The 25,934-nt window shown below is 40.0% G+C and overlaps 3 protein-coding genes across 5 annotated transcripts in view; all 3 read right to left on the bottom strand.

Moving 5' to 3' along the window:
- The window catches only part of pds5b (PDS5 cohesin associated factor B), a 35,784-nt gene extending 16,389 nt beyond the window's left edge, over positions 1 to 19,395 (bottom strand). Inside the window, exons 1-18 of one of the 2 annotated variants that reach the window (XM_062553321.1) lie at positions 19,280 to 19,395; positions 17,525 to 17,651; positions 15,617 to 15,820; positions 14,743 to 14,829; positions 14,573 to 14,670; positions 8,986 to 9,112; positions 8,813 to 8,893; positions 8,321 to 8,461; positions 6,804 to 6,919; positions 6,568 to 6,662; positions 6,317 to 6,462; positions 5,230 to 5,381; positions 4,151 to 4,264; positions 3,958 to 4,039; positions 3,724 to 3,772; positions 3,486 to 3,625; positions 3,121 to 3,236; positions 2,935 to 3,040 (exon numbers count right to left, since the gene is read on the bottom strand). In XM_062553321.1, coding sequence (XP_062409305.1) covers positions 2,935 to 3,040; positions 3,121 to 3,236; positions 3,486 to 3,625; positions 3,724 to 3,772; positions 3,958 to 4,039; positions 4,151 to 4,264; positions 5,230 to 5,381; positions 6,317 to 6,462; positions 6,568 to 6,662; positions 6,804 to 6,919; positions 8,321 to 8,461; positions 8,813 to 8,893; positions 8,986 to 9,112; positions 14,573 to 14,670; positions 14,743 to 14,829; positions 15,617 to 15,820; positions 17,525 to 17,632 — 1,962 coding nt within the window. In that variant the 5' untranslated portion in view covers positions 17,633 to 17,651; positions 19,280 to 19,395. The remainder of the gene's footprint in view (positions 1 to 2,934; positions 3,041 to 3,120; positions 3,237 to 3,485; positions 3,626 to 3,723; positions 3,773 to 3,957; positions 4,040 to 4,150; positions 4,265 to 5,229; positions 5,382 to 6,316; positions 6,463 to 6,567; positions 6,663 to 6,803; positions 6,920 to 8,320; positions 8,462 to 8,812; positions 8,894 to 8,985; positions 9,113 to 14,572; positions 14,671 to 14,742; positions 14,830 to 15,616; positions 15,821 to 17,524; positions 17,652 to 19,279) is intronic. The other variant, XM_062553322.1, reaches the window with a different exon arrangement.
- Positions 19,396 to 19,574: 179 nt separating this feature from the next.
- On the bottom strand, positions 19,575 to 23,495 carry n4bp2l2 (NEDD4 binding protein 2-like 2). Its single transcript, XM_062553323.1, has 5 exons — positions 22,164 to 23,495; positions 20,670 to 20,794; positions 20,461 to 20,549; positions 20,179 to 20,255; positions 19,575 to 19,978 (listed from the first exon to the last, which is right to left on the bottom strand). The coding sequence occupies exons 1-5, from the start codon at positions 23,258 to 23,260 to the stop codon at positions 19,816 to 19,818; spliced, it is 1,551 nt and encodes a 516-aa protein (XP_062409307.1). The 5' UTR covers positions 23,261 to 23,495; the 3' UTR covers positions 19,575 to 19,815.
- A 1,345-nt stretch (positions 23,496 to 24,840) lies between these two features.
- The window catches only part of brca2 (BRCA2 DNA repair associated), a 34,391-nt gene continuing 33,297 nt past the window's right edge, over positions 24,841 to 25,934 (bottom strand). For both annotated transcript variants that reach the window (XM_062552698.1, XM_062552699.1), the window contains exons 26-28: positions 25,625 to 25,878; positions 25,371 to 25,493; positions 24,841 to 25,264 (exon numbers count right to left, since the gene is read on the bottom strand). In XM_062552698.1, coding sequence (XP_062408682.1) covers positions 24,926 to 25,264; positions 25,371 to 25,493; positions 25,625 to 25,878 — 716 coding nt within the window. In that variant the 3' untranslated portion in view covers positions 24,841 to 24,925. The remainder of the gene's footprint in view (positions 25,265 to 25,370; positions 25,494 to 25,624; positions 25,879 to 25,934) is intronic.

The following is a 25,934-nucleotide window of genomic DNA, read 5'->3' as shown; positions in this document are numbered from 1 at the left end:
AGTGTCTCTATAACATAAAAAAAAAAAATTGATGGTGACCAGGTATGCTATGGTATTCACGTCCACAGTGGCATATTTGCACGCCCATTGAGCTCTTGTAATATGATGACAGGCGGTAGATTTACACGTTGAGCTATAACTAGCACACATAACCAGCTCCCGAACAGTTTGGTTGGCAGCAGCATGGTGATAGAGCTAGGATACGAGTGCATTTGTTGACAAGCCGAATTCTACAGGAGGAGTTCTCGTCTTGGGCAAACTCTGACTGCCTGCGTTGCGTGTGAAATGTATATTCCAGGTAGCCTACAGTAGCCTATACATTTCAGCATATCATCATATGAATATAATTTCATGGGTTTTATTTTTTTCAAACGCCAAAAGATCGGGTAGCTCATGTTTATAAGGCAGCGTCATTATACTTACAGAATGAATATAATTCAATTGTTTGTAGGTCTATGGTAATGGTATAGGCTATATGGTCAATATTATAATATGAAGCCATCTGCAAAGTAGAAAAGTCGATTTGCATTATAGCCTGTGGCAAGACACTTTCAACAGAAAAGTAAATAAACAAACATGACTCAGTCATTAGGTAGTTAGCATAAAATATCGTTTCTGTCTAATAGTGATTTACTTTCAAGAATGTAGGCTAGCCCCTACCAAACGTGTAGGCCTACACCCCATTCTGACTGTTTTTTGTCCTAATATAAAAGGGGCTTCGTCATAAATCGCTACTACAACATCAGGCTGTAGCCTACAAAGTTTACACTTGTATCATAACACTTTCGGTTTCGTTGCTGCTTCGGCCATCAACTGTCTATTCAACATACAAGCTATTGGGCTCGCACTGAATTTGAGGAAGTGGTGGGGGAAGTGTAGCCTATGCTGTAAAGCAGTCGAATTTTGTAGTTCTTTTTGGGCATGGATTCACACCCGAAATCCAAAGTTCCGTAGTACCAGTAAAAGCGATACAGACACAGTCAGGCTATGGCAGACATGTCCTTCAACCGATTGTAAATCAATGTACCATCACAAGGGTCTTGGAAATATATTATGAAGGTTAAAAAAACTCCATGGTGTTGCTTTAAAGGACCAATGATAGGAAAAATGTATCATTGTTTTAGTCTAAACAAATCCTGGGAATACCCATGTCACATGCCTGGTGGAGTAATAGGTATGTAAATAAGTAGCATCAGGTGGGTGTGTGTGTGGGCTTTATAACTACTAAAGGCCTATTCGGACGGGATTAGTTTTATGGGGTGACATCAGGTAAAGTAATAATTACCAGGGAATGTAGTCCCGTCCGGACGCGCCATGTCAGTAAACATAACGGAGTATGTCGGTGAAATTTACAGACACTTTCACCTTCCGTAAAACGGTCCGGAGAAATTACCTTAGGTAATATTAATCCCGTGCGAACGCGACCCTGTGTAAAGATGTCTGTAATATTTCGTCACATCCTGATTTGAAAACAATTCCACCATAGTCTGAATGAAAACATAACATGCTGTGCAGCTCCTAATAAGACGTTAGCTAGTTTGCCTAATAGCTTGATATTGTTAGCCATTTCAAACTACTAAGGTTTGCTAGTTTAACCAACTTGTGTAGTCTTTCAAATCTGAAAATGCCGCACGTACCTGACGCAAAGTATCACATGCACGGCGACGAAGATGTGACGGCAGAACGTAAACGTAGTTACTCCTCCCATGTCAAGTAAAATGACAGAGATGTCTAGTCCCGTCCGAATTGGACATTTATATTACAGAGGTCATATGATAAACCTGCATTACTCTACGTCCCCCCATAAAACTAATCCCGTCCGAATAGGCCTTAAGTCTGATGTCTGTAGAACTCTGGCCAAAGAAGTTTGAGAAAGGCTGTACTAAAGGCCTATTCGGACGGGATTAGTTTTATGGGGGGACGTACAGTAATGCAGGTTTATCATATGACCTCTGTAATATAAATGTCCAATTCGGACGGGACTAGACATCTCTGTCATTTTACTTGACATGGGAGGAGTAACTACGTTTACGTTCTGCCGTCACATCTTCGTCGCTGTGCACGTGATACTTTGCGTCAGGTACGTCATTTTCAGATTTGAAAGACTACAAGTTGGTTAAACTAGCAAACGTTAGCTTTGTGTTATGCCATAAGTAGTTTGAAATGGCTAACAATATCAAGCTAATAGGCAAACTAGCTAACGTCCTATTAGGAGCTACACAGCATGTCATGTTTTCATTCAGACTATGGTGGAATTGTTTTCCAATCAGGATGTGACGAAATATTACAGACATCTTTACAGAGGGTCGCGTTCGCACGGGATTAATATTACCTAAGGTAATTTCTCCGGACCGTTTTACGGAAGGTAAAAGTGTCTGTAAATGTCACCGACATACTCCGTTATGTTTACTGACATGGCGCGTCCGGACGGGACTACATTACCTGGTAATTATTACTTTACCTGATGTCACCCCATAAAACTAATCCCGTCCGAATAGGCCTTAGGTCAGAGTCAGAGTGTCACAGAGCGCTAGTAGACCTGAACTTTTTGTTAGAAGGAGAGCTTAACATGGGGAGAGCTAAAAGTAAAGGATCAGCATTTGGGGCATTTCATGCTTGTTACACCCACCAAATTCTATAGTTACTTTGAACAATTTGCCAAGCCAGTGAGAGGAGCTGTCCACTTTTCACCCTGAGTGTGTATGCAAGTACGGCAGTTGTGGTAAGGATTTATTCCAGAAACATGGCAGTAAATGAAAACACAGTCTCCCACCACCAAACACGAAAGAAGCAGGATGCTCAAAACATGGTGGCACACAAATCAACTTTTCATTCTCAATTGGCTATCACTCAAAGGCCATGTACTGGTATCGGGAGAGAAAAAGAGGGTTGGAGTGATCTATGAAAAACAATTTTAAACAGATGGTTGTGTACCTTCAGAAGCTCCAGGCCTGCACGGATGGCCTGTTCAGTTGGCACTCCCTCATCCTCATCATCTGCTGTGCCTTCTATGGATTTATTCACCTGCTTGATAAGGGCACTGCAACACAGAAAGTGGGATTAAAAACCCAGCATAGCACATAAACCCACCGTGAAGGACTGAAGCTGAGGAAACACTACCTGATGGATTCTGTGTCAATGTGAACGGGGGCAATCCTTTCCAACAGGAATTTCACCATCTCTAGGAAAGGATTGCTTGGCTGTTTTGGGCTTCCTAGTTTCTTGGTAATGTCTCTCTGTGGAAAGACAGAACATGACCATACAATTTAGTATGAAGTTTGATGTAAAAACACCAGTAAAACATAACAACTGACATGTTTTTAATATAAGTATAAAGGGATTCTCTTCATAGAGCAGATGTCTTTCCTTAACCTCGTTACATTTTCCATCAAGGTCAAGAAAAAGTGGAAAGGAAAAGATTATACTTCAGACCAGCGTTGCATTCAGATTTTCTGTCCTGAAAGGAGTTAAATTGGTTTTCATACCACACAACCCTCTGCCTGTTTGCATGAGCAGGCTGGGCTGACCAGGGTCTCAAGCTGCTTCCTGATCTTCTCATCCTCCTCCAGAACCTGGGCCAATTTCTTCACAAAGTCCTGGGCTTTTCCTGGATCTGGTAGATTCCCTGTTTAAGAGAGAATACAGAAAGCAAATCCACAATGCAGCCAGACTTCAGATAAGAGATACAGAGCAACTGAGTAGTGAAAAGGATTGTATACATACTGGTGATAACCATAACCTTAGAGAACACCGCCTTGTTGTAGGACTCCGACTGAAAAACAAACACATACAAAACCCATCATAACTTAAATGTGATTCATCATTTTCTAGGGCCCAGGGATTTCCATGTGACAGAAAACATGACTTGAATTGAAAGATAGAAAAAGAGGAGACCTTAATAATATAAGGAAGACATATGGTTCTCAAATGAGTGTATCAATTAATTAGAGTACTTACTTTTGGCTGCTTCACAAGATCCAGGAGATCCTTCACATGGTGTCTTAGCATGTTTTGACATTTCCACATCTCATTCAGAGCTCTTGACAAATGATAAACCCCAAACATGTTACATCATATTGTTTCTTTCCACCACCTTGTAATCAAAAGAATGGCCTGTTTGTGAGTATACAGTATGTGTCTATGAACTTACTTGACTGCATTCTGGTCCAATGTAGCATACAAGTAATAGAGACACTTCATCCTCTCAGTCGTCTCTAGGTTGTGAGGGACCATGTACTGAGCAAAGATGCGCTCAACAAGCAGCCTGTGGATGATGGAGGATAGGCTTCAGGAGAATCCTAAGCACTGTCTCAATACAATACTTTGTTGTGGCATGGAGGACAGATATTGATGGGATAGACTGTGACTTCAGGTGAAAATGTTACAATATTCTTCAAAATCTGTTAATTTCCATTGCAGCGCACTTTGCCACTGACACTTACTTACTCCACTGTTTTCTACACAAAAAAGATCTGAATCATGCTGGTGAAAGACTTCACAATAATGAAAACAAAATAATTGCAGACTGCAGTTGAAGTCGGTTTGACACATGTGACATCATTAATAGGCGCGTTCAAGTTCAACTCCAAATGACCTCTTGCAGCAGCGAGAGCTGCCGGTGGCAGCAGGGGAGGGGATACAAACGCTGCTATGAAGTTGTACACTCTCTATTTCCCGTAGTGTAGACTTGACCATGTGACGAATCACGAGGCACAGACCCGCACGGACCCTTGTGGATATGAGGAGGCATCTAAACACCTGCACATACGTCAGGGATGTAAAAGCCAATTGGGGCAAAGTCCTGACGTCATGAAGGCATTTATTTATTTATTTATTAATTGTTATAACATGACATGACCCGGTGTCCTTGCAATATGCAGGCAAGTCTATCTAGCACAGCTGGCTATTATAACCAGTGAGTCCCATTCACCCTGTTAAGTTTGTCACCCAACAAACCTAGATATTAATTTGTCTCCATGTCGTACTGTTGTTCTTCAACAGATTCTAAAATCAAATCAGGTCCGTGGCTCTGTTAAAAAAGGCTCTTGGGTTGTAACTTTTACAGACATGCGTACGGCTTCCATTGACGTTCTAGCCAATTCCGGTCTGAGACTGTCGGACTTAGCAACAATAGAGGTCAATTAGCTATTCATTTTGGTATTTAGTATTGAACAATTAAAATATACAAAACCATATAATTTCAATTGATTGCATCATGATAACACTCACCGATCATCTATGCTATTCTGGTAGTATATGTGCAGCAGCTTGTCCTTTATCCAGGATATCTGTTTGGAAGCTTCCTTTCCTCCTTCACCCTGCAAGGAGTACTTCTTGTAGATCTGAGCTAGACCCATCATTGCCTCTTTACGAACCCGCCACTGGAAAAAAATAAATAGAGTTGTGAGGGCCAAGTTGTCCAGTCACATTTAATTTGGTGCCGTTCGAAGAATGGACCCTTAGACCCTATACCCACTGTAAACGTCTACTCTTCACAAAGGTAACATATGAAATCAAAAGCTCTGAGCAGCATCCATCAACCATGAGCAAGCGTGAGTGGGTTACTGGAGGCCTTGTGTTGCCTATTTTCTTTTTAAATTATGAATTAAATTATGCCATAAGGTGAATCACAGTTGCACTGGTAGGCTAATGGAGATAATGTGAACCTGCCTTCTTCATCTGATTGTTTGAATGTAAGAAACACAAAATGTCTACTAATTTCTGTCTATGGTAAACCGAGGAGTAGATGAGGATAAATCAAGACATAAGACAAAGTCCCGGCCTATCCATTAAGTTGATTTACCCTTTAGTTGAGTTCTACCCAGAGCTTTGTGGCTTTCTAACTTACTTACTGGCTACTCCCAGTATAGTCAGAAAATGTGTGGAATGACAGTTGAAAGAGATACACAGTAAGTTCTTGTGTATAAGACACATTATAAACAGCACAACAGTGCTTTACGAAAAACAAAAACACACACACATGTATTAATCACAGCGGCCAATAGCCCAAATTAATCAGAATCAGATGGAGCTTTAATCATAAAGAGGAATGAAGAGAAGAAATACATTCTCATGCATAGCCTGACCCCATGCATTACTCTTCAATTTTGCAAAATCAATGTATAAATCTTGGCTAATAGTCAGGACATGACAGTAGTGCTGTCGCTAAATTCCTCAATAAAATCGTGTTTATGCTCCACATATACACAAACAATTAAGTTTGCCTTCATCATTCAACCAATGCTAATCCAATGCCACACTAACTCAAGACTGCCATACAGGCCTCATATCTACAAGTTAGCAATTTAATACATACCCTTTTATCCAGGGTTCTCTCCCTCACAAAGTTCAAGAGATGGTCATTGACCAAAGCCAGATCCTTTTTGGCAGCAGTTACGATGGATACAATGACATCATGCCGTATGGCCTCCTCGGGGTCATGGGATCTCACCTTCAGGTACTCTAGGATTCAGATGTAGCAACATGTAGAGATGCTCTATGAAGCCAAGGCTAAGGATATGGTTTCATACATCTGTGTATGAACCGTTTTATTCAATATGGACATACCTGTGAGATCCTTTGCGAGGTCAGGGTGGTTCATAAGGCAGTGACTGGCAAACTTCACACACTCTAAGCGAATGGGAACATGAATGTCATTAAACCTGAAAAATCAAGGAGAGGGCATCAGCCAAAGACACAATCCATCAATGACATGGGCAAACTTTACATTGTACATTCTACAAATATGACTCACAGAACACATTCCTAGTTAAGCAGAGAATGATTTGTCTTGGTGTCCATACCTTCCAAGGTAACACTGCCACAGGGGTTTGTTTTGTGTGGCTAGCTCAGAGTCTTTTGCCCCAAACATCTTGGCCAAAAGCTTCACAACTTGAAGACGTTCATCATTGTCATTACTCTAAAAGGGGGGGGGGGAAACAGATTTATGCGTGCGTGCGTGCGTGTGTGTGTGTGTGTGTGTGTGTGTGTGTGTGTGTGTGTGTGTGTGTGTGTGTGAACAGTTGTGCACATACGTTTACATATCCTGAACATGCACATGCTAAAGTTGACTAAAAAGAGGAATCATAATTTTATTAAAAATCATCTTTTGGAAATTGATCTTGGCTTTAATATAAATTAAAGCAGCTATTAGGCTAACTGAAATAAAACCATGCCAATCTCAAGGTATAGTGAAGGGTATGTGAATCTTATTACTTCCACTTGTCGAACATACCCAGTCCTATTGCGACCTACATCAATAAGCGACAGAGCTACAGCTACGGCAATAGAATAACCTTTCAGTTACAGAGCAGAGGAGATGCTATATTCCGGTTAGGAATAACCACTGCATTTGTCACCACTAGTACTAGAGGGTATGAGTGCCTACCTATATTTTAAGTACTAGTCAAAGTATAGTAGGAGAAGTGTTAGAGGAGGGAGAGGAAGAAAGAGAGGGAAGTGGAATGGAAGGAGGTAGAGAAGGAGAGAGAGGGAAGAGCAGATGGTCCCATAACGCTAGGCTGTGTGTGGTTTCGAAATTCTTATCGAGAGATAAAGTACTTTCCAGTGACCTAGTTATTGTAACCAGAAAATAAGTCTGAGGTAATTTGCAAGGTGTCTGTTTAATTTTGTATTAACAAGCAAACTTTCCCACAGCTGCCCAAAACGTAATTCTTGCTGACAAAGTGCTTTACAAACTGTGAACTAGCATGTTGCTACTTCCCATAGTAGGCTGCTTGAAGCAGTCAGCTATCAACACACAGGGCGAGTCGACCAGTCAACTTCCCTAGCAGTCTGCGTCACCTCGCCGCAAGGTTGGAATTTTTCAGAGGTGTGCGTACGACGGAGGGCTCGGCGGGGGTACACCATTGATTCGACGCAAAAGCATAAATCAGTCTTTAGCTACACACACGCAGGAGTTTGGTTCAAAAGAGCTAAATCTCCATTTTTAAAAACATTAATAAGGCAGGTTTAATTTAATTAAACATTACCCAATCAAAACAACACAACTGCAATTTTATTGATAAAGAGAAATCAAATAACAATAGCCCAATTACACTGCCCACTGAGATTACCTGAATTTCTTTTTTAAATATATATACGAAAATTCATTAAAATGGAGGATATGGCTTTTTGGAACCAAACACTTCACTTACAGCTCTGGAAAAAAATAATAGACCACTGGACATTTTTCTGATGTCACCCTACAGTGGCAGGCATACCGCCATAGCTGTCCCCATATCAATACAAATCTTTTTTTTTTTTTTTGATTTTCCTGCCTGAAATACTATAACTATGCTGTGGGTGAGTGAAAGAGCACCTTAAGTTTGAACTCCAACTGAGGCAGGACGGACAGAAGGAGGTGGCTGTCGATGTTGTACAACTCCAGGATCAGGTCAAAGACATGCTCTGACAGATCACTCACTGATGTCTTTCCCAGCATCAGGACCTGATTAAAAAACTGTGTGGGGGAAAGAAAACACCATGAAAACCAAAAATTTGCAAAAGGTGTTAATTTTTCATATGTGCCATACTATATCATAGCTGAAACGACAACTGTGACAATACAATATACAGCCAAACAGCTAAAGTGCAAATTATGCAAAAAATAAAATAAAATACCTGGATGTACTGTGAAACCATAATAATTGTGAACAAAATAAAATAATAAATCCTTTCCCTCAAGACAGTATCAGTCCATGGCCCTACAAATTCACAATGTTCACTATACTCCCATACTTACTCTACTCACATTTATCTAACTGACACTAACTAGACTGCTACCTGGACACTGACAGAATTAACAACTTACATTGGTGATGTAGGGCTCTATTGCCTGAGCGGTCCTCTTCAGCAAAGCCTTGGCAAGATCATAGGCTTGCTTGTTCAGATTCTGTGTGGAAAATGATATTGGGGGTATGTAATAAAATGTTTTCCCTGGATACCATTGTGTGACTCATTGTTGCTGAATTCTGTGTTTCTCACCTTGTGTGCAGGCACCAGGTTAACCAACACCGTGTCCAGCAATTCCTGTGAAACAGAATCCCCCTCACAGATGATGGAGCTCATTAGGTCCACCATATGCATGTGTACCTTCTGGTTATGGCCATTGCTGGTGAAACAACATAAATAATAGGCAACAATATCAACAAAAAAATGCCAGGACTTTAACGCGTTAATTAAGATTAATTAATTACACAAACATTAACGCGTTAAAAATTGACACATTTTAATCGTATTTATTTTTGCACCGCGGAACGTTTCTCAATGGATGAGTTTCAGACGGACCGATTATACTGGAGCACCAACTAACGCGCATTCGTTCGGTTCAGACAACAACAAATCCCAGTGGCACAGTGAACATGAACAAAGAAGCTGATGTGACTGCGTTGGCTGGCCCCGTGGATGGGAAATGTTGTTACAAAAAACGAACGGATGGAAGCGTCGATAAGAGCATGGTCGTGTGCAAGCTATGCAACAAGGAATTTGCATATCACCGCAGCACATCGAACCTTAAGTATCACCTCAGTGCAAAACATATAGCAGCTAGCATGGACAAAGTATTGTGATACTCCAGACACTTGAGGGAAACCTCCGAGCTTTATTTATTAAACAAATAACAACCGAGTTGCTGTTACAGCCACAACTCGCACTTATAACAGAGTAATTCACCGCACCTAATTCTATGTCCAACTTCACTCTCGGAACCGCACACACACTCACAATCACACACGCACATGCGTAATCTCCACCCCCCAGTTCCCCTTAAGGCGAGACACTACAGTTGAATAGGGTAAAAGGGGTGAAAAAACTGCCAATACCCATAAAATGTTGGTTTTCGCCTCATTTTTAAGAATAAAATGTCATATAAATCAGGCCTAGAATGATAAATCAACAAACCCCTCTGGACAAGTCTTCACAATATACTTGGGAATAAAACTGGAAAGTTTGGTGTATGTAGGTGATATAGAAGTGGAGTTTTTGAGCTTAGAGTGGGAAAGAAAACCGGAGGAAACTCGTTTCGAGAACACAGCCTTGAAACCATAGAAACACAGCCATTGAGATACCGTTCTGAAGCCTAGACCCACCTATGAACTTTCGCGAATGGTTGCTAATACAAAGGAAATGCCCATATTTGGATGCATAGCGTCATGCACGAGGAACAGGGCTTTCCAACGGTGTCACACACGAGATGCTTCGGTTCACGGTCGCAGTAGGACATGACACTTAAGAATGGGAACTTTTGGTGAAATTAGGAAAAATATATAGGCGCGAGTAGACAAAATGTCACGAAATAAACACCTAAATGTGCAAATCGGACTTTGTTGTTGTAGTAGGGTGTAAGAATACATGCTAAGGTAGCAAACTAGCACAAAATCTCAATATTTTCACCTGCCGTGTCTCGCCTTAAAGGGATAGTTCGGGTTTTAAGACACGAAGTTATATGGGTTCCCCGTCAGCAACGTTGTGCATCAGCACTGACTTACCCCGCAACAGCGTCCTGTGAGCCGAGATCCAGCCGGTTTTTGATGCTGAAGAAAGTAGTCCGGCAAGTTTCTGGGGTCACGAAAGTAAAGTGTTTTTCTTCTCAAAACCATATGCGTTCAAAAGAGTGATATATTTGCACCACAAAAACGTTGTCCAGGAAAAATTCAAACCTCGTTATCACTTACTTATTTTTCGCGATTCCTATCACTGCATGCTACTGACAGCTGGACAACGTTTTTGTGGTGCAAATATATCACTCTGTTGAACGCATATGGTTTTGAGAAGAAAAACACTTTACTTTCGTGACCCCAGAAACTTGCTGAAGAAAATAGTCCGGCATCAAAAACGATCAAAAACCGGCTGGATCTCGGCTCACAGGACGCTGTCGGGGGGTAAGTCAGTGCTGATGCACAACGTTGCTGACAGGGAACCCATATAACTTCGTGTCTTAAAACCCAAACTATCCCTTTAAGGGTTAAATAAAATGGTAATAACTGCTGTGAATATGTACTTACCGAAGCAAAACAGTATTTTACAGCCCTGATACCATATAGTTATTGTGAAATTACCTTATTTATTTCATCATAATAACAGGTCACATTTTACCATCAAACTAACTACTACAAAAAACACTGTGACACTTTGACCACTGTGTAATTGTGCCATAACACTTAGAAGTTAACTCATTAACTGCCATTGACGTCTTTAAACGTCAATTTAGACACGTTGACTGCCATTGACGTCAATTGCATTTTTCAATGGTGAGGGCTCATGGGTGACCTTGGGAACGATCTGGCAGAGTTTCAGGCTTGTAAACAGACTGTACTAGCGACCCGAACCGCTAGATGACAGCAGTGCCATTTGGATGATTATCTGCCTGCAGAGTGCACAATTAGACACATACAACAAGCTAACACACTGAAGATCGACCACGTGGATCTAGTTTGCATGCGGTGCAGCGAATAGATGTGCTTACTTCTTACATCAAGGATGGAAAACATGTGAACGGTATGATCCATTTACAATGGATATTGCTGTATAGACTAACAACTTTGCTAGTGCTAGCTTGGTCTACCGTCCTGTTCAGAGTCTATAGCGACCATCAGAGTCCCTAGCAACCTTGACGAGACTGACGAGATAATCGTGGTTGACATACTACTCAAACGCTAACGTTAAAAAGTTGATTTTCACAAAAAGATCGTTTTCTCCATTTTTTGGTCGGAAAAGGTGTTTATAGCCAAACTAACCCATGTTCTACTGACGATTACTAAAGAACGGAAAACGATAGAAACAAACCGTTTTTTCCTGGTGAAAGAAGACAGTCTACTCTTTCATTTGGTACCATTTCAGTGCTTACATAGTCATAACGCTCACCGTTCGGTGGATCTTGAAAAAACAGTCAAAATGCTTTAAAACGTCTGGCAGTATGGAGCGCTCTGCACTGAAAATGGCTGGCAGCCAATGAGTTTATTTAGTTTAATTTACTATTTAGTCCTTCATAGCACCATCATGTTGGTATAATTACAGAAATATTATGTCACAATAAGTAAATCCTAAATATTTATTGCTTCGGTAAGTACATATTCACAGCAGTTATTACCATTTTATTTTACCCAAGTTATTTGCATTGTTGTTGTATGGTAATTGCACAGTAATTGTCTAGAAATTACACATGAATTATTTGTTACATTTGAAACATTTTTTGTCAACAAATGTAATGACTTTTAAGACCTTTTTAAGACCTCTAAGAATAAAAATTAAGACCATTACCAAGGCAAAAATATATATATACACACAACTGCCTTCTCAATACTACAACAATACTGCTGTAAATAATGTACAAACAGTGTGTAAACAAATCAAGTTGCAAATGGCAAGTTAAACACAATTAACAAATGGACAAGGCTCCCGACTAACTTTCTGCGTTGGTTGCAGTGGTGCGCCTAACTTTTTTTTCAGGTGCACCAGCACAAAATTTAGGTGCACCCACATTTTTTATTGCATTGCTTTCTAACAGCAAAAGGTCACATTTTTATCGCACTCCTTTCATATAATGTGAATGATTTTTTATAAATATATTTGATAAAAAATCATTCACATTATATAATCATTCAAATTATATAACCGCCCTTTATCCCCCCTTTACTTTCTATATACTGAAATTTCTGATATTCATGACTGCACACTTTATGCAGATTATATAGAACTCTAGGCCTACCTCTTTAATTCAGCTGTCTGATTGATGCCTCAAAATATTGTAAACAAAGTAACATAGTTAGCTAGCTTATCATAGTCCACTGGTTGGACTGTTCAGTTTCCCCACATGTGTTTAAGTTTCAAGGTAGGCTGATACTTTTTCTCCTTGGGACAGGTCCTTTTAGTCTTGGAGTTGGAAAACATTGGTGATGAGATGATCACTCAACTTGAATGCAAGAGTTTTAATCGAATGTGCAGCATGCTATGATGCTAACCGGATTTCCTAATAATTTAGCTAGTCGTCTTTGCTTTTTTCACGATTGTGAATGTTTTATTTTGACTAAATGTGCATGTCGAGGGGTGGCGTCCATTGAGTGTGCACGAGAGAGAGAGAGAGAGAGGGCCAAGCCGAGGAGGTTTACTTCTATACTGTTTGGTAAAGTTGCACCCATAGTCTACAATGAAAACAGGCGAAAGAAATGTATGCTCTCACCTCTCGCATTCTTAAAAATCTTGGCTCGCGTCTGCCACTCTGAAACACCATCTCCGTCTGTTTCAGGCCTACAGGGAACGCACACACTACTTTTTACTGTGTTGTTACATTGTAACACCCACAATCTTTCGGCTTTGAGTGTGTGACGAAACGGACTCGGCACGACATGAAATTTAAGACCTCCTCATCGGAAATTCTAGAATTCGACATTTTAAGACTTTGAAAATCAAAAAAAAAAAAAAAAAGACTTTTTAAAGACCCGCGGGGACCCTGATATATTACCATAACATTACCCACTTATTACCTGCAAACGTAATAATCATTCCGTTTGTGGGAATTTTTTTATTATGTTAACAGTAGGCGACTGTTATTACATTTATTTATTATTACATTTGCAGGATTATTACATTTTAAAAGTTCATATTTTTATTAAGTTTCTGGTTTGTTACATTTGTGGGAAGTTATTATGCTTGTGGGAGTTACAGTGGCGCTTAGAGGGTTAAAACAAGCATAATGGGAATGTGATATTTAAATCATGCTTGTTTCCAGCCACCACATCAACACGCATTTATTCGTATACTGGAATTGTAGTGATACGAAAATTTCAGGAATCACTCTTGAACCCAGATAATTTTTGCGCTCAGATCTTCGCTGGTTTCTACGCTCAGTTGATAAATGAAGGCCATTGCATTGATCTGACAACTCCTCAGTGTTTGCTTGCACTCGATACTTCATTCCAGCTTTATTCTATATATTTTTTCTTTTTATCTTCCTAATATTTACCCACTCTTCAGTCTTGTTAATTAGAAATAAATATACCTTCTCTTAATTTTCCTTTTCATTTGTCTCTTGACTTTGTCTCATTTCTATCACTGAAAAAATGTCTATTTATGAGAGCATGACAATATAACTTTAACATCTTTACAAATACCCAGAAATGTACAAACGTGTAATTAGGTTACTTCACTTTTCCTCAGCTATGTGACACACATGAGCTATGTGACACACACGCTTACCATGGATTTTAAAGACACTCTCAAGACTACAGAGTCCATATTCAAGCCTTTCCCAATTGCTAAAATAAACAACGTTCTCATTGTGACACACACGCTTACCATGGATTTTAAAGACACTCTCAAGATTACAGAGTCCATATTCAAGCCTTTCCCAATTGCTAAAATAAACAACGTTCTCATTGTGACTCAGTTTACCCCTATAGCCTGTAGTACGTATGGCCGAAGAAGGCATAGAAGAGAATATGCATAACTCAAATGTGTAAATAGGACTTGCACAAGAATAGGAGAATACCTATAGATCCCCTGAATTCCATATAGTGCTTTTGTCAATTCCATAACATGTTGAATGCCAACGCTATAAATAATTAAATCCACTCACTTGATGACCTGAAAGAGTGTCCTGTAAAGCTGTGTGAAGATTTCATTACTGTCCTCCAATTCAAAGCAGATGTTGTAAGATTTCACCCAAGCAATATTCTGCAGAGAGGAATACAGGTAAATGCCCAGCACTGCAAAAGCTGAAAACACGTCTAAAAAAAAGACACCAACCTCAAGAAGGTAAAAATATCGATTAAACTGGGCACTTTTGGTATCCTCCAGTCCTTTGAGTTGCCTTGTGATGAACATGAAAATATCCTGAAATGGACATTAAAACAAATTCAAAGTCAATTCCTATGTCTAAATACAAAGCAATTGATTAATCAGTAATCAGTAATAAGTAAAAAAATTAATTTGAAATATAGCTGCAGGGTTTGAGAGAGAGGGATGAAAGCATTACTGAAAAATGAGCCGACTTCCTGTAATTATAGCACCCCCCTGGTGGTCAAAAGACATGACATGGGAGAGTGGGCGTGTGCAAAGGATTGGGTTGGCTGTTACAGGCGAACCCTTCCGTCAATTGTTCCACAAAGCAATGCAATTATCAGTCATGGTCTGAAGATGGTCTGTGCAAATTTTGGTGAGTATCGGATGAAATTTGAGACCTGTGAAACTTTTTGAAAGTTTCAGACCTTGGTCTGTTGGTGGCGCTACAGCATTCATGGAAAAGTCTTGTTAATTGGTGGGTTGGGCCATATATTTGGCCTTAATACACTAGGCAAGTTTCAGCTTTATAGGTCTAAGCATTGCAGAGCTACTTGCATCAATGTTGTTAAAAAATGTATGAATTTCGACCTCTTGGTGGCGCTGGAGGCTTGAGGTTTGGAGTCTGTAAGTTGGTGAAAGTGCTTAGAGTTCTAAGTAGAATAAGTGTGCCAAATTTCAGAACTTGGTCAAATCGACCAATCAGAGCTGTGTAATAATAATAAGAAAACGTAAAATCACTATGGGTTGCCTCGCAGCTTGGCCCCCAATTAATTATGATAAGAGAAAACAGTACAATAACACAGTGGGAACTATCATGGGAAAATCAGGGCATGAGCACCTTTAGTTTATCAGGTGATGTGTATGGTGCCTCTGGAGCATAGATGCGAAAAATGTCTGCCAAACAACAGGCCACAAGAAGCCGCACATCCTTGTCTGGATGCTTGAGAAAAAAGTCTGAGGCTAGGTGCAGGGCTAGGTTGAGATACAGCTCCTTTTCTTCTTCTGAATCCTGATCCATGTCCATGAAGGTTTTTACCACCATCTACAAAACAACAGTGTGTCAATAAAAGTTCACAAACAGTTCTTGTATTGGCCCGGAAAAGGTTTCTTCCCCCTCAAAATATGTAGAAAAAGTGGGATCGCCTTCCTTTCAGAGGACATGCATACTGAGAAAAACCTGTACATGACGCTGTATTGCTATTTTATAACAAAGGTTTTGAATCAAGTGAGCTGCCACTACCCTTCTTCACAATAATGGCATGAGCCTGAAGGAGAGACCAAGAGATCATCTCGAACAATGTGGTGTAAAAGTAGCCTTAGATCAAGTTAACCAACAACTGAGAGGGAGATAATGAAGGCTATTTTAAAATTATATGGTGATTAACACGACGGTGAAAGTCCATCTTAAAAATGCAAACAGTCATCATCAAAATCTTCCTAAAAGCGCCCGTTTCCAACAGATTGATACGAGACAGTGTGAATATTAGGGTGGTCCTTATATGGGTTTTTTTTTTGGAAATGTTCAAATCTCACCCCCTAAATGTGTTGGGGTGTGTTAGTATCAATAAAAACACACTGGGCAAAATGTTTAATTGTTCCTACAATATCTAGAGGTTGCTCAAGGCCTCAGAAGGCTTTGCTCTGTCCATCATAGCAGCCAACTCAGGCCCAACAAAGCTCTTTTGGGCTCTTTTTGTATGTAGTTTTGAAAGTAGAAAGTCCATCCTGCAGATTGTTCACAGCAAATTTCACAGAATAACACTCATCATCACTTTCTTCAGAAGCAGTCAATGCTAGTTTTTCATTCATCAATAATTCTCTCCTTCTTGTGCTCGTTGTCTCTATCTTCTAGATTCTTTAGAAGAAGTATACATACTTTAATAATGCTATTGTACTCTTTTGAGTATAACCCACATTTTCCCTACAGGTCGAGGATCGAACCGGCATCCCTCCAATTATAAGCTCAAAGCCCTAGCCAGTAGGCCACGGCTGCCCCTAATATTGCACATTAAGAATGAGTGCATCTTAATGTGCAATATTAAACAGGTCTCCCAATTGGTCTTCGAAGACCTCTACATTGGACTGCTGAGTCTCAGAAGTTTTCTTGCTGCTTTTCCTCTTTTTCTCTTGCCACTTCAGCTTCTGCCATTTGTCATAATTGTCAAGTGTTTCCAGTTGCTTTACAGCGTATCACATAATACGCAAATGTGTTAAACTTCAAAGGTCTTAAGCAACCTCTAAATATTGATTCATATTGATTAAAGTTTTTTTCATATTGATCAAAGTTTTTTTATTATTATGTATTCAAATATATTGGTGGGGTGAGAGCATGAACTTTTAAAAGAACTTTTGTGACTGAAAAACGTATCATGGAAGCGGTCAGACCTGAATGCTTTGGAGATTGCTGCGGTAACATGGACTGTCTTTTGCAGTTTAAGTCATTAATTAACATATTGCCTCATTATCAGTTATTTATTCCATTCAAATTCTATAAATGCATCCCAATTTTTTTTTTTTAATAAAAACTGTTGATGTAATTCTCTGCGACTCCAAACTATGACATTCAGATTGACAGCATCTTCCATTACCATGAGGTACAGGTAAATTAATCTTAATTGTAAAATGAAGCAAATTTTCTTGCATAAAGTTTAGTTAAGGGCACTTGGACAGCTCTATGCAAGGCTCACTAATGATGACAAAAGTTCCATTCATTGTGTAAATTGACCAAATGCAATGTTCTACCAACCTTAAGCCTCCGAACCATCTCCTCCTTTGAGATTTTATCGGAGATCTCCTTTACCCCTGGTGGGTAGGTGATCTTGCCATCTGTGGCTCGATTCTTGGAGTGAGCCATACTCTCCGTTCAGCGCTGACTGTTGAGTACATCAAAGCTAAATTATGTCAATTTGCTCTTGAAAACACACACACACACAGGATAGCAGCAGTAGCACTTCTGATAAACTCAAGTTTCTAAAGGAGAGCAGGGCAGTGGATACAAATGGCTATTAGGCTGTATATCTATCTAAAATGTTCAACACAGTGTCAGTGTCACTCCCTTAGAGCTTGCAGCATCAAACAAAGCATCAGATCTTTTGTTTATGTTAACATTTGCTGGAGATTTCAACGGGTTCAACGATAAGTGCAAAAGACAGCATCATCATGTTACTGTATTTTACACATGTTGGCTAACCGAATGAATTAGTGCTACTGTTTTAATTTCTCTTGCATTGACCATAGCGCGCAGCTCAATGATGACATTTTCAAGCTTGCATTGATTATCACCTTCAATGAACAACTGTGAATAACGGTTTCCACTTATTAACAAAGTGATCACTTAAATTCTGCACAAACATAAACGTTACTGTCGCGCAGCTTTACAAACTGCACACAGCCCGTGGTAGACATAGTTAACGTTAGCTGTTGCTCTGCGTTGACAGCAATCTATGGATGACAAAGTTAACGTATTCTTACTTAAGTTAATCAGGGGAGAACGTTATCTTCAACACTAACGTTAATGTTGCCTTGATGCATGTTTTGGTAGCTGCAGATAGCTGGCTAGTACGCCACCGCTTGCTAAAGCTGTCTTGTAGCGAGCTAACTAAGGATCATATTATGCTGGTAACGTTACGTGAGCTTACCGTGCACCAAACGTTAGCTTAATGATCCCTTGCAAAAAAAAGCGACCCAGCGAGGTAATGTAAGCGGGAAAGGTCAAATTTGACCTAACGTCATTGTAACGCTAACGAGCAACAAACTATATATTAAAGGCCCAATACTGCTCTCGATGCTCACACAACATATTAGAGCTACGGGCTACTGTGAAACAAATGGCAGTAAAACTGTCCCTGCATCAATAACGTTAGCAGCCTAGCTATGTCTTCACGCCACCCGAAATGGTGAAAGCTCGTTTTGATGGACTGCATACTGATATAGAAATAACATCTAACTGAATGAAGTTGCATCGCTTGTCAAACCTTAGCTATAACATCGATGTTATCTCGCTCGTGGCAACTCCACGTATTTGTTTGCTTTGCAAACGAGTTGTTTTCAGTTTAGTAAGACAGATGGGTTGCGGGGTAACACAACAGATTCCGCGGGGAAGGTAACAAACATTAGCAGCTAACTTCACGTAAATGCATGCTAGGCAGCTTGTAAGTTGGCGTTCCAGAATGCAAAAGCACGTGTACGGAGATCTGATAGAATAACACCAATGTTGTCTTTACGTCAGAAAACACCATATTTGATGGCCGTAACACTGACTTGCTAAAAGGCATTCTAGGAAAATAGTAAACATAGGGATAAATGACGCTAGCAAGCTAGGCAATGTTAACATATTATGCTAGCTCAATACTGGCTAGCTAGAACGCAACTGCAAATTAACGTCACCCTCATCAAACAGCGACACAAGACCAAATTATCAAGTATCATAAGGATCAAACATGACTAACATTGTCATACGAAGTTTAATAATCTCGACCATTTTATTCCAAATCTACGATACCTTACTTGATGAGATGCAACCAATAGTCTGTTCTACGGTTCTACCACTATGATCCTCCTTTCGGCTTCAAAATGGCGCCAATTTGGCCCTAGCAGCACCAATCCAACCACCCCGTAGCCTACATACACCAGCAAGCAAAATCTGCTACAATGATGAAAGTGGTACAATGGTGACTCCTGTAGGACAGGTTGTTCCCCTTTCGCCTTTACCGCACTGGTGCATATGACTGGTCCTGATGAGGGCACATTTAGGCCTATAGTCTAGACATTCACACTCTGAAGTGAACAAATACAACTCGAAAATAAAAAAAATATTTATTGTATTTCATTATGGTGGCAAAACATTTCACATTAAAAAGTGAAACAATGAAGAAATAGAATAGAATAGAATAGATTCTATTCTACAAAGTAAAACAATGAAGACATAGAATCACTGAATGACGAATTCCCTGAGTTGTTTAATAAAATGTCACAGTCAATTTAACAACCGGTATCTAAAATTATTATTATTAGGCTACTAGTGTTAAAGTTCATCTACTAAAAACACTCATACTGCCTCTTCCGTCCTTGTTTAAAAGCATGTACAGTGCTCTGACGAGGAGGTTCCTGAGAGTTTAGCACAATATCCACAGTCATGGGCTGTTCAAATCGTTCCAGTATCTTTTCTATCTTCTGTTTTGGGACACCATGCTTGTTCCTCCTAAAATAAATAATGAATATATACAGCATACATTTCAATTGATCATCTTGAAACATTCAGCCAGTTTCCTGTCACATGAATTAACTAGTCCTATAAGTGTTCAATGGAGATTCTCATTTAAACATCTTTTTTAGTGTATGACTAATTTCAATCCATGTCTGTGGAAAGCATTCCATTACATTTAAGATAGTAAAGCTTACCTCTCTAATTCAGACGGCTCATATTTCCAACTAGTGTTAGGCTCACAGAAACACACAATATATCCTCTCTCTACAGCCTGTATGAATGAAAGGGGGCAAAATATGTGCACAATATTTAAAAGATAATTTACATAGTGTACATAGAGTATGAAATAAACAGCTACTAGGCCATTAACAAATTGATTGGCTTTAACAATAAAGAAAACCATAAACTATCCTGCAAATGTAGAGCTAACAGCTTACAGTAAGATATTCATGAGCAGACTTGTAAATCATATTCACCATTTGCACGTATGGTTTCATTTCCCAGGCTTGCATGTTTGTGTTATCAATAATAATTGGTGAGCAGTAATCACGTAATGCCTCTCGAGCTGAAGGTTGAAGACAGGTGAAAAAATGGAAATATCTTGAAATTTTCACATTTTAACATAACACAGCATAACATACCCAAACATTTCTCTATAAAACAGATAAATGACAGGAGGTAATACTTCGACTTTGGTTCCAATGATGTGCATCTCCCAGTAGGCGTGCGTCATAAACATAATGGTCTTCTTGAAGAAAGTAGTCATCAGTGCTTAGGATCAGTCCATGGGGACAAGACGACAATAGCTCCCTAGAGATATTCAGATACACTTTTTAGTCAATCTTTGGCTTATTGTCTCATTCTTTGCCGTAAACTTTATTACAACAGATCATTCAACATCAAATTCAAATTACATAGTGTACCATAATGAACTAGAAAGGTGGTCAGAGAGAGAGAGAGTCCTCTATCAAGGCCAATATCTCTAAATTCCAAGACCTGCTCTTTGATGGGGATCCGTACCAAACTTTCCATGGGCCATGCTCTACCCCCTATCAAGTTCCATTATGTTAACTTTTGTGTAACCTGCGACGAGAAGTCAAACCAAACTGAAAAAATAACCTCTTTGATGAAAACAACAATAAGACGTTCTATCATCTGTCTGTCTGTCTGTCTGTCTGTCTGTAAAAGAATGGATGGATTTCAATGAAATTCACAGGGAAGGTCGGACATGACCCAAGGAAGAAACGATTACATTTGGGAGTGATCCATAATTCCGTCGGGATTCCGGAGGCGTTTATGTATTAAGCTTAGTGGTGTAATGGCATGATATGGCCACGTGGTGGCGATCTGAATAGTTTAGGTTCAAATGTATGACAACCTAGGAAGAACAATGCAGGCGGAGGTCTGCGCTCTCCGAGTGCTTTTCTAGTTTAAAAATAGAATGTTCAAGACATAGCTCCCAATCATCACGTCAGCAATCACACACAGTAACATCTCATTGACTTCGGGTACATTTCCAACTGCTTTCAAACTGGTTAAGGTAACTCCCACCCAGATGGATAACTATCGCCTGGTCTCACTCCTACTTTTTCTCTCTAAGGCTTTATAAAGTGCAGCTTCAAAACAACCACAGAATTTACTTAGACAATGATCTCCTTGATCCTCACCAGTGTTCAAGAGTGGCCTGTGGCCACCCCACTAAAATGGCTCTGTTGTCTGTGACTGAACCTTAAAATCTGCTAGAGCAGCAACTCAGCTGACTGCAGGCATCCTGCTCCTATGAGGTCTTCATGTCATGTGACAGGATGACATGTTGTATCTCCAGAGAAATCAGACAAATATTCTGCACATGGCACCACATACACCTATTCTTAGTTCTGACTGGTCCAAATCTGATTACGTCACTGTAATTAATGTGCTAAATAACAGCTGATGTTAGTTTCATATTGACAATTAAGTGGGAGATCATTAGGCCTGCATGTAAATAAAATATTTATACCACAGATAGAAAACTTTTGTGATATTTTGTCCACCTTGCATCCATCTTTCTGCAAGGATCAGTATGATACTGTATTTTTGTTGTTGGATTAAATGTACCCCAATCCAACAGTATACCACCACAAATTAGGTCCAATCCTAAATGTGATTCATGTGGATAAAAGCTTTTTTGAACACTCACCTGGCCAGTGTGGATTTCCCTGAACCTGGAGCTCCCCTCATCAATATTAACTTCAAAGAGCCTGGATCAACTATTTGACCAGGATGGGTGTGAGCTTGTTGATAAAGCTTAAATTCTTCTGAATTCGTCTGTAAAAAGCTAGTTTGTCTATAGGGTTGGGAGCAATCTGGGTTACTGTTGTGGGGTTCATTACAACCAAAGTCATTTGGAATTAACTCGTAATGGTCTTGATAATAAGCATGGTTGATACGGTCACGCTGATATGTATGACCTGATTGCAATGGCACATTTCCCCACTGAAAACTTTCTTGATTTGGACACCAGATGTTGGCCCTTGATCCATCTCCAAGAGGATATGGTGGTATTCTTAGTGGTGGTGGTAAGAATGGTGAAGGAAATCGATACAGGGGTCTTTGAGATCTTGTTCCAAAACCGATGATTGGGCGATCAGACCCTTGCAAGGCAGGTAAGTATGAAACATCCCAGCACTGATAGTAAGGTGGCAAATGTCTGAAGTTCTGTGTAAGATTTTGAGACAACTGGTCTGTATGAGGTCCAGGGTGCCTCATAGGCTGGCTGAGGTCAGGCTGGATTTGTTGTTGTGGAACAGGGTATTGCTGTTTTTTTGCCAGCGTGCTTCTGTCTGCATTACAGTCATCAGGTTTGTCTACATCTTTTGGTTCAATATGTTCAAGCTCTTTGTAGAAATGGTCCAGTTCATCCTCAATATTCGTTTTTGGTTTAATCCCTTGATGACAAAGAGGGCCAATGAAGGAGGTGCTGGTAAAGCCAACACCTTTAAGCAGTGTCTCTTTCTTGTGGATGGCTTGTCCATTTCTATCTGCTGTGGCATCACTGACAGCGTTGACAGGCAGCTGAGTCGGAATATTGGCCACCTCACTTGGGGAAGTCCGGCTGTTCTGAACACCACGCCACCCGTGGACACTTTCTTTTAAACTCCGTTCAGTCAATGGCCTGTGAACACTTAAACAAGAGCTAAGGTTTCCGGCTTCATCAAAAGACTTTTTCGCGGACGGTTCATCTACATCGCCGCCATAGGACGGTTCAGTATACTGACTAGTATTATCATTTGACATTTGAAGTGAAAGTGATACAAAACCATTAGCAGCTAGTGGCAGTTCTGCGTTTTGCACGGCCTTTTGAGAACACGCTTGCTAGTCCTGTCGCCTCAAAGGTCTCATAATTTTAAGCCGGAAATCATGATGAAGTTCGTTTATAATATGTATTTCACTAACACAATTTAACAAAAAAACGGCTGACAAGCAGTCTACAACAACACTTGTACTGCAAGAAGAATGTCTTGTTGTTGGGGAGCGGATGTCCGGTTCATCCGAAATCTAGCGTATGATGTCGTCAAAATAAAAGTAGCCTCAAAAGTAGCTCATTCCGTTCGTCGGAGAGCCTATGTAAAATTGTAGTCCCAGGATCACAACCTGGGTGGACAACCCGGTCAATAAGCTGCTGTTTGTGTGTTATCGCCCTTTTTATGCCCCATTATAAGTCGATGAATATATTATGGGGTGAATAGGGTAAAATTTTGAACAAATAGATATCCCCACAAAAAATCCTCAGATGATTATTTACGTTAAGGCAATACTTTTTTGCATTGCACGTTTTATTAAAAAAATATCATGTACAAATATGTAATTGAGGCATCATACACTTAAATGTACGCAATAGCCTTATCAAAAGTTTGGCCTGTACCTTATGGGTAAATACAGTAAGAAACAGCCTAGGCTTAGCCTAACCTATATTGTCTAGGATCACACTGTAGATATGATTTAATATGTGAATTTAATAAGTCTCACATTCTTCCACGACATTTGACAATGAATCTCTCTATAGTATTTGCATTGTATTGTAATGCATTGATTTTCTATGTACACCCATGTAGCTTTAGGTTGGTGTAACCCAAAATTGTCCCATTAGTCTAGGTCCTGTGTAAGATTTGTATGCGCTTCATTTAGTGGAGAATATCTCAACTGTTCTAGACTGCGGTAGCCGTGGTGTACTGGTTAGCGCATCGGGCTTGTAACCGGAGGGTTGCCGGTTATCCCCGACCAGTCCACCACGGCTGAAGTGCCCTTGAGCAAGGCACCTAACCACTCACTGCTCCCCGAGCGCCGTTGGTTGGGCAGGCAGCTCACTGCTCTGGGTTGTGTGATTCACCTCACTGTGTGTTCACTGTGTGCTGTGTGTTCACTAATTCGGTTAAATTGGGTTAAATGCAGAGAACTGAATTTCCCTCACAGGATCAAAAAAGTATATATTCTATTCTATTCTAATATGACCCCACTGAACAACGTGGGATGTGTGCCAAAGTCTCTTTCCGGGACGAAAGTCCTGAAAATGACCACAATAAGTGACACTATAGATCACACTATTATTACACTAGAGGTGAATGGGACTTTTTTTCCTTTATAGATATCCTCATAAACTTCTACCAGATTAATGTTCATATATATAAAGCAAATCAAAAAGTACAAAATATAAAGTTTACAAAAATATATATATTGCTTAGGTGTTTTTAAGGACAAAGTTGAAACAGTTGAAGCTGAATCAGACACTGAAATTTGGGGTAGAAGACTAGATAACAGAACAGTGCATTTTCATGCATTGCAATTATGAGTCAAACTCCTCAATCTATTCAATTAGGGTTTATTTATAGAAGTTACATTAGGGCTGTTCAATGCTACTGTCCTTCTGTCAAGTCAAGTATTCAAATGGAAATCCTGTTTGGTTTATTTAATCAATCCATCCAGCAAATTCTGAGTGTTTATCAAGGCTAACTCTTCATCCTTCACCCATTCGTCTTCTGATCGAGGAAAGTTGGGCACTTGTGGTGATGGAATAGAGGTGTTGCTCTTAGTACAGAGTATCTCAGACCTCCGAGGAGGATTGAACGTCTTCTTCACATGAGGGGACATTGCAGCACCCAGGGGGCTAAGAGAAGGAGGAGAGGGGATACGTGATAGGTATTCAAAACCCCTTCGTCTCTTCAGGCTTTTTGGGTTGTTTCCCTCTGAGGTCCTGGCTGCCATAGGAGTCCCTTTGCCCACAGGGGTAATGGGCAGTTGTGGCTGTTGTGATGAATGAATACATAAATAAATAAACTAATTAATTAATCGGACATGAAGTAGTGAATGTAGCCATACAATGGTATCGGTGAGCTCGCTGTCCTCTCACCTTATTCCTTGCATTCTGACATAGATCAGATGTCAAACTTGAACATGACTGGGTCAATAAGCTTTGCATGGGGATCAATGTAGACAGCTTTTCCTCTGCACTCTTAAAAAAGTGGTCTAGGTTCTAAATCACATAAAACATACCAGGTTAAGGAAATATTAAGTAGTGTAATAATATAGCAGGAAACCAGCCAGGAAAGACATTTTGTAATGCAGGTGCTTTCCTCTATTATAATTATTACATAATAATAATACCTGGACTAGACTTTTTAGCTGTCTCATTCGCTCCTGGATATGAGGCTCTGAGGAACTTGTCCTGAACACTGTAAAGTCTCCTGCATACAAGGCTGGAATGGGTGATGAGGCCTGACGCAAGAGGCCGTTGCTCACAATTAAAAGGGTCTGGGGCTTCGAAAGCTCCTCCACAGCCAGCTGCCTCAGAGTATTGGAGCAGCGAACAGACACAAAGTCCACCCTCTCATCAACTAGGTACAACACTGGAGAGGGACCTGCAATCATAAGCAAATGAAAGAACATGCCATCTTTAATTCATGCTCTGCTAAAT

The sequence above is a fragment of the Sardina pilchardus genome, chromosome 13 (assembly GCF_963854185.1).
Source record: "Sardina pilchardus chromosome 13, fSarPil1.1, whole genome shotgun sequence".
NCBI lineage: Eukaryota > Metazoa > Chordata > Actinopteri > Clupeiformes > Clupeidae > Sardina > Sardina pilchardus.
The sequence above is the reverse complement of the archived record's forward strand: the minus strand, read 5'-3'. Positions and strand labels throughout refer to the sequence as shown.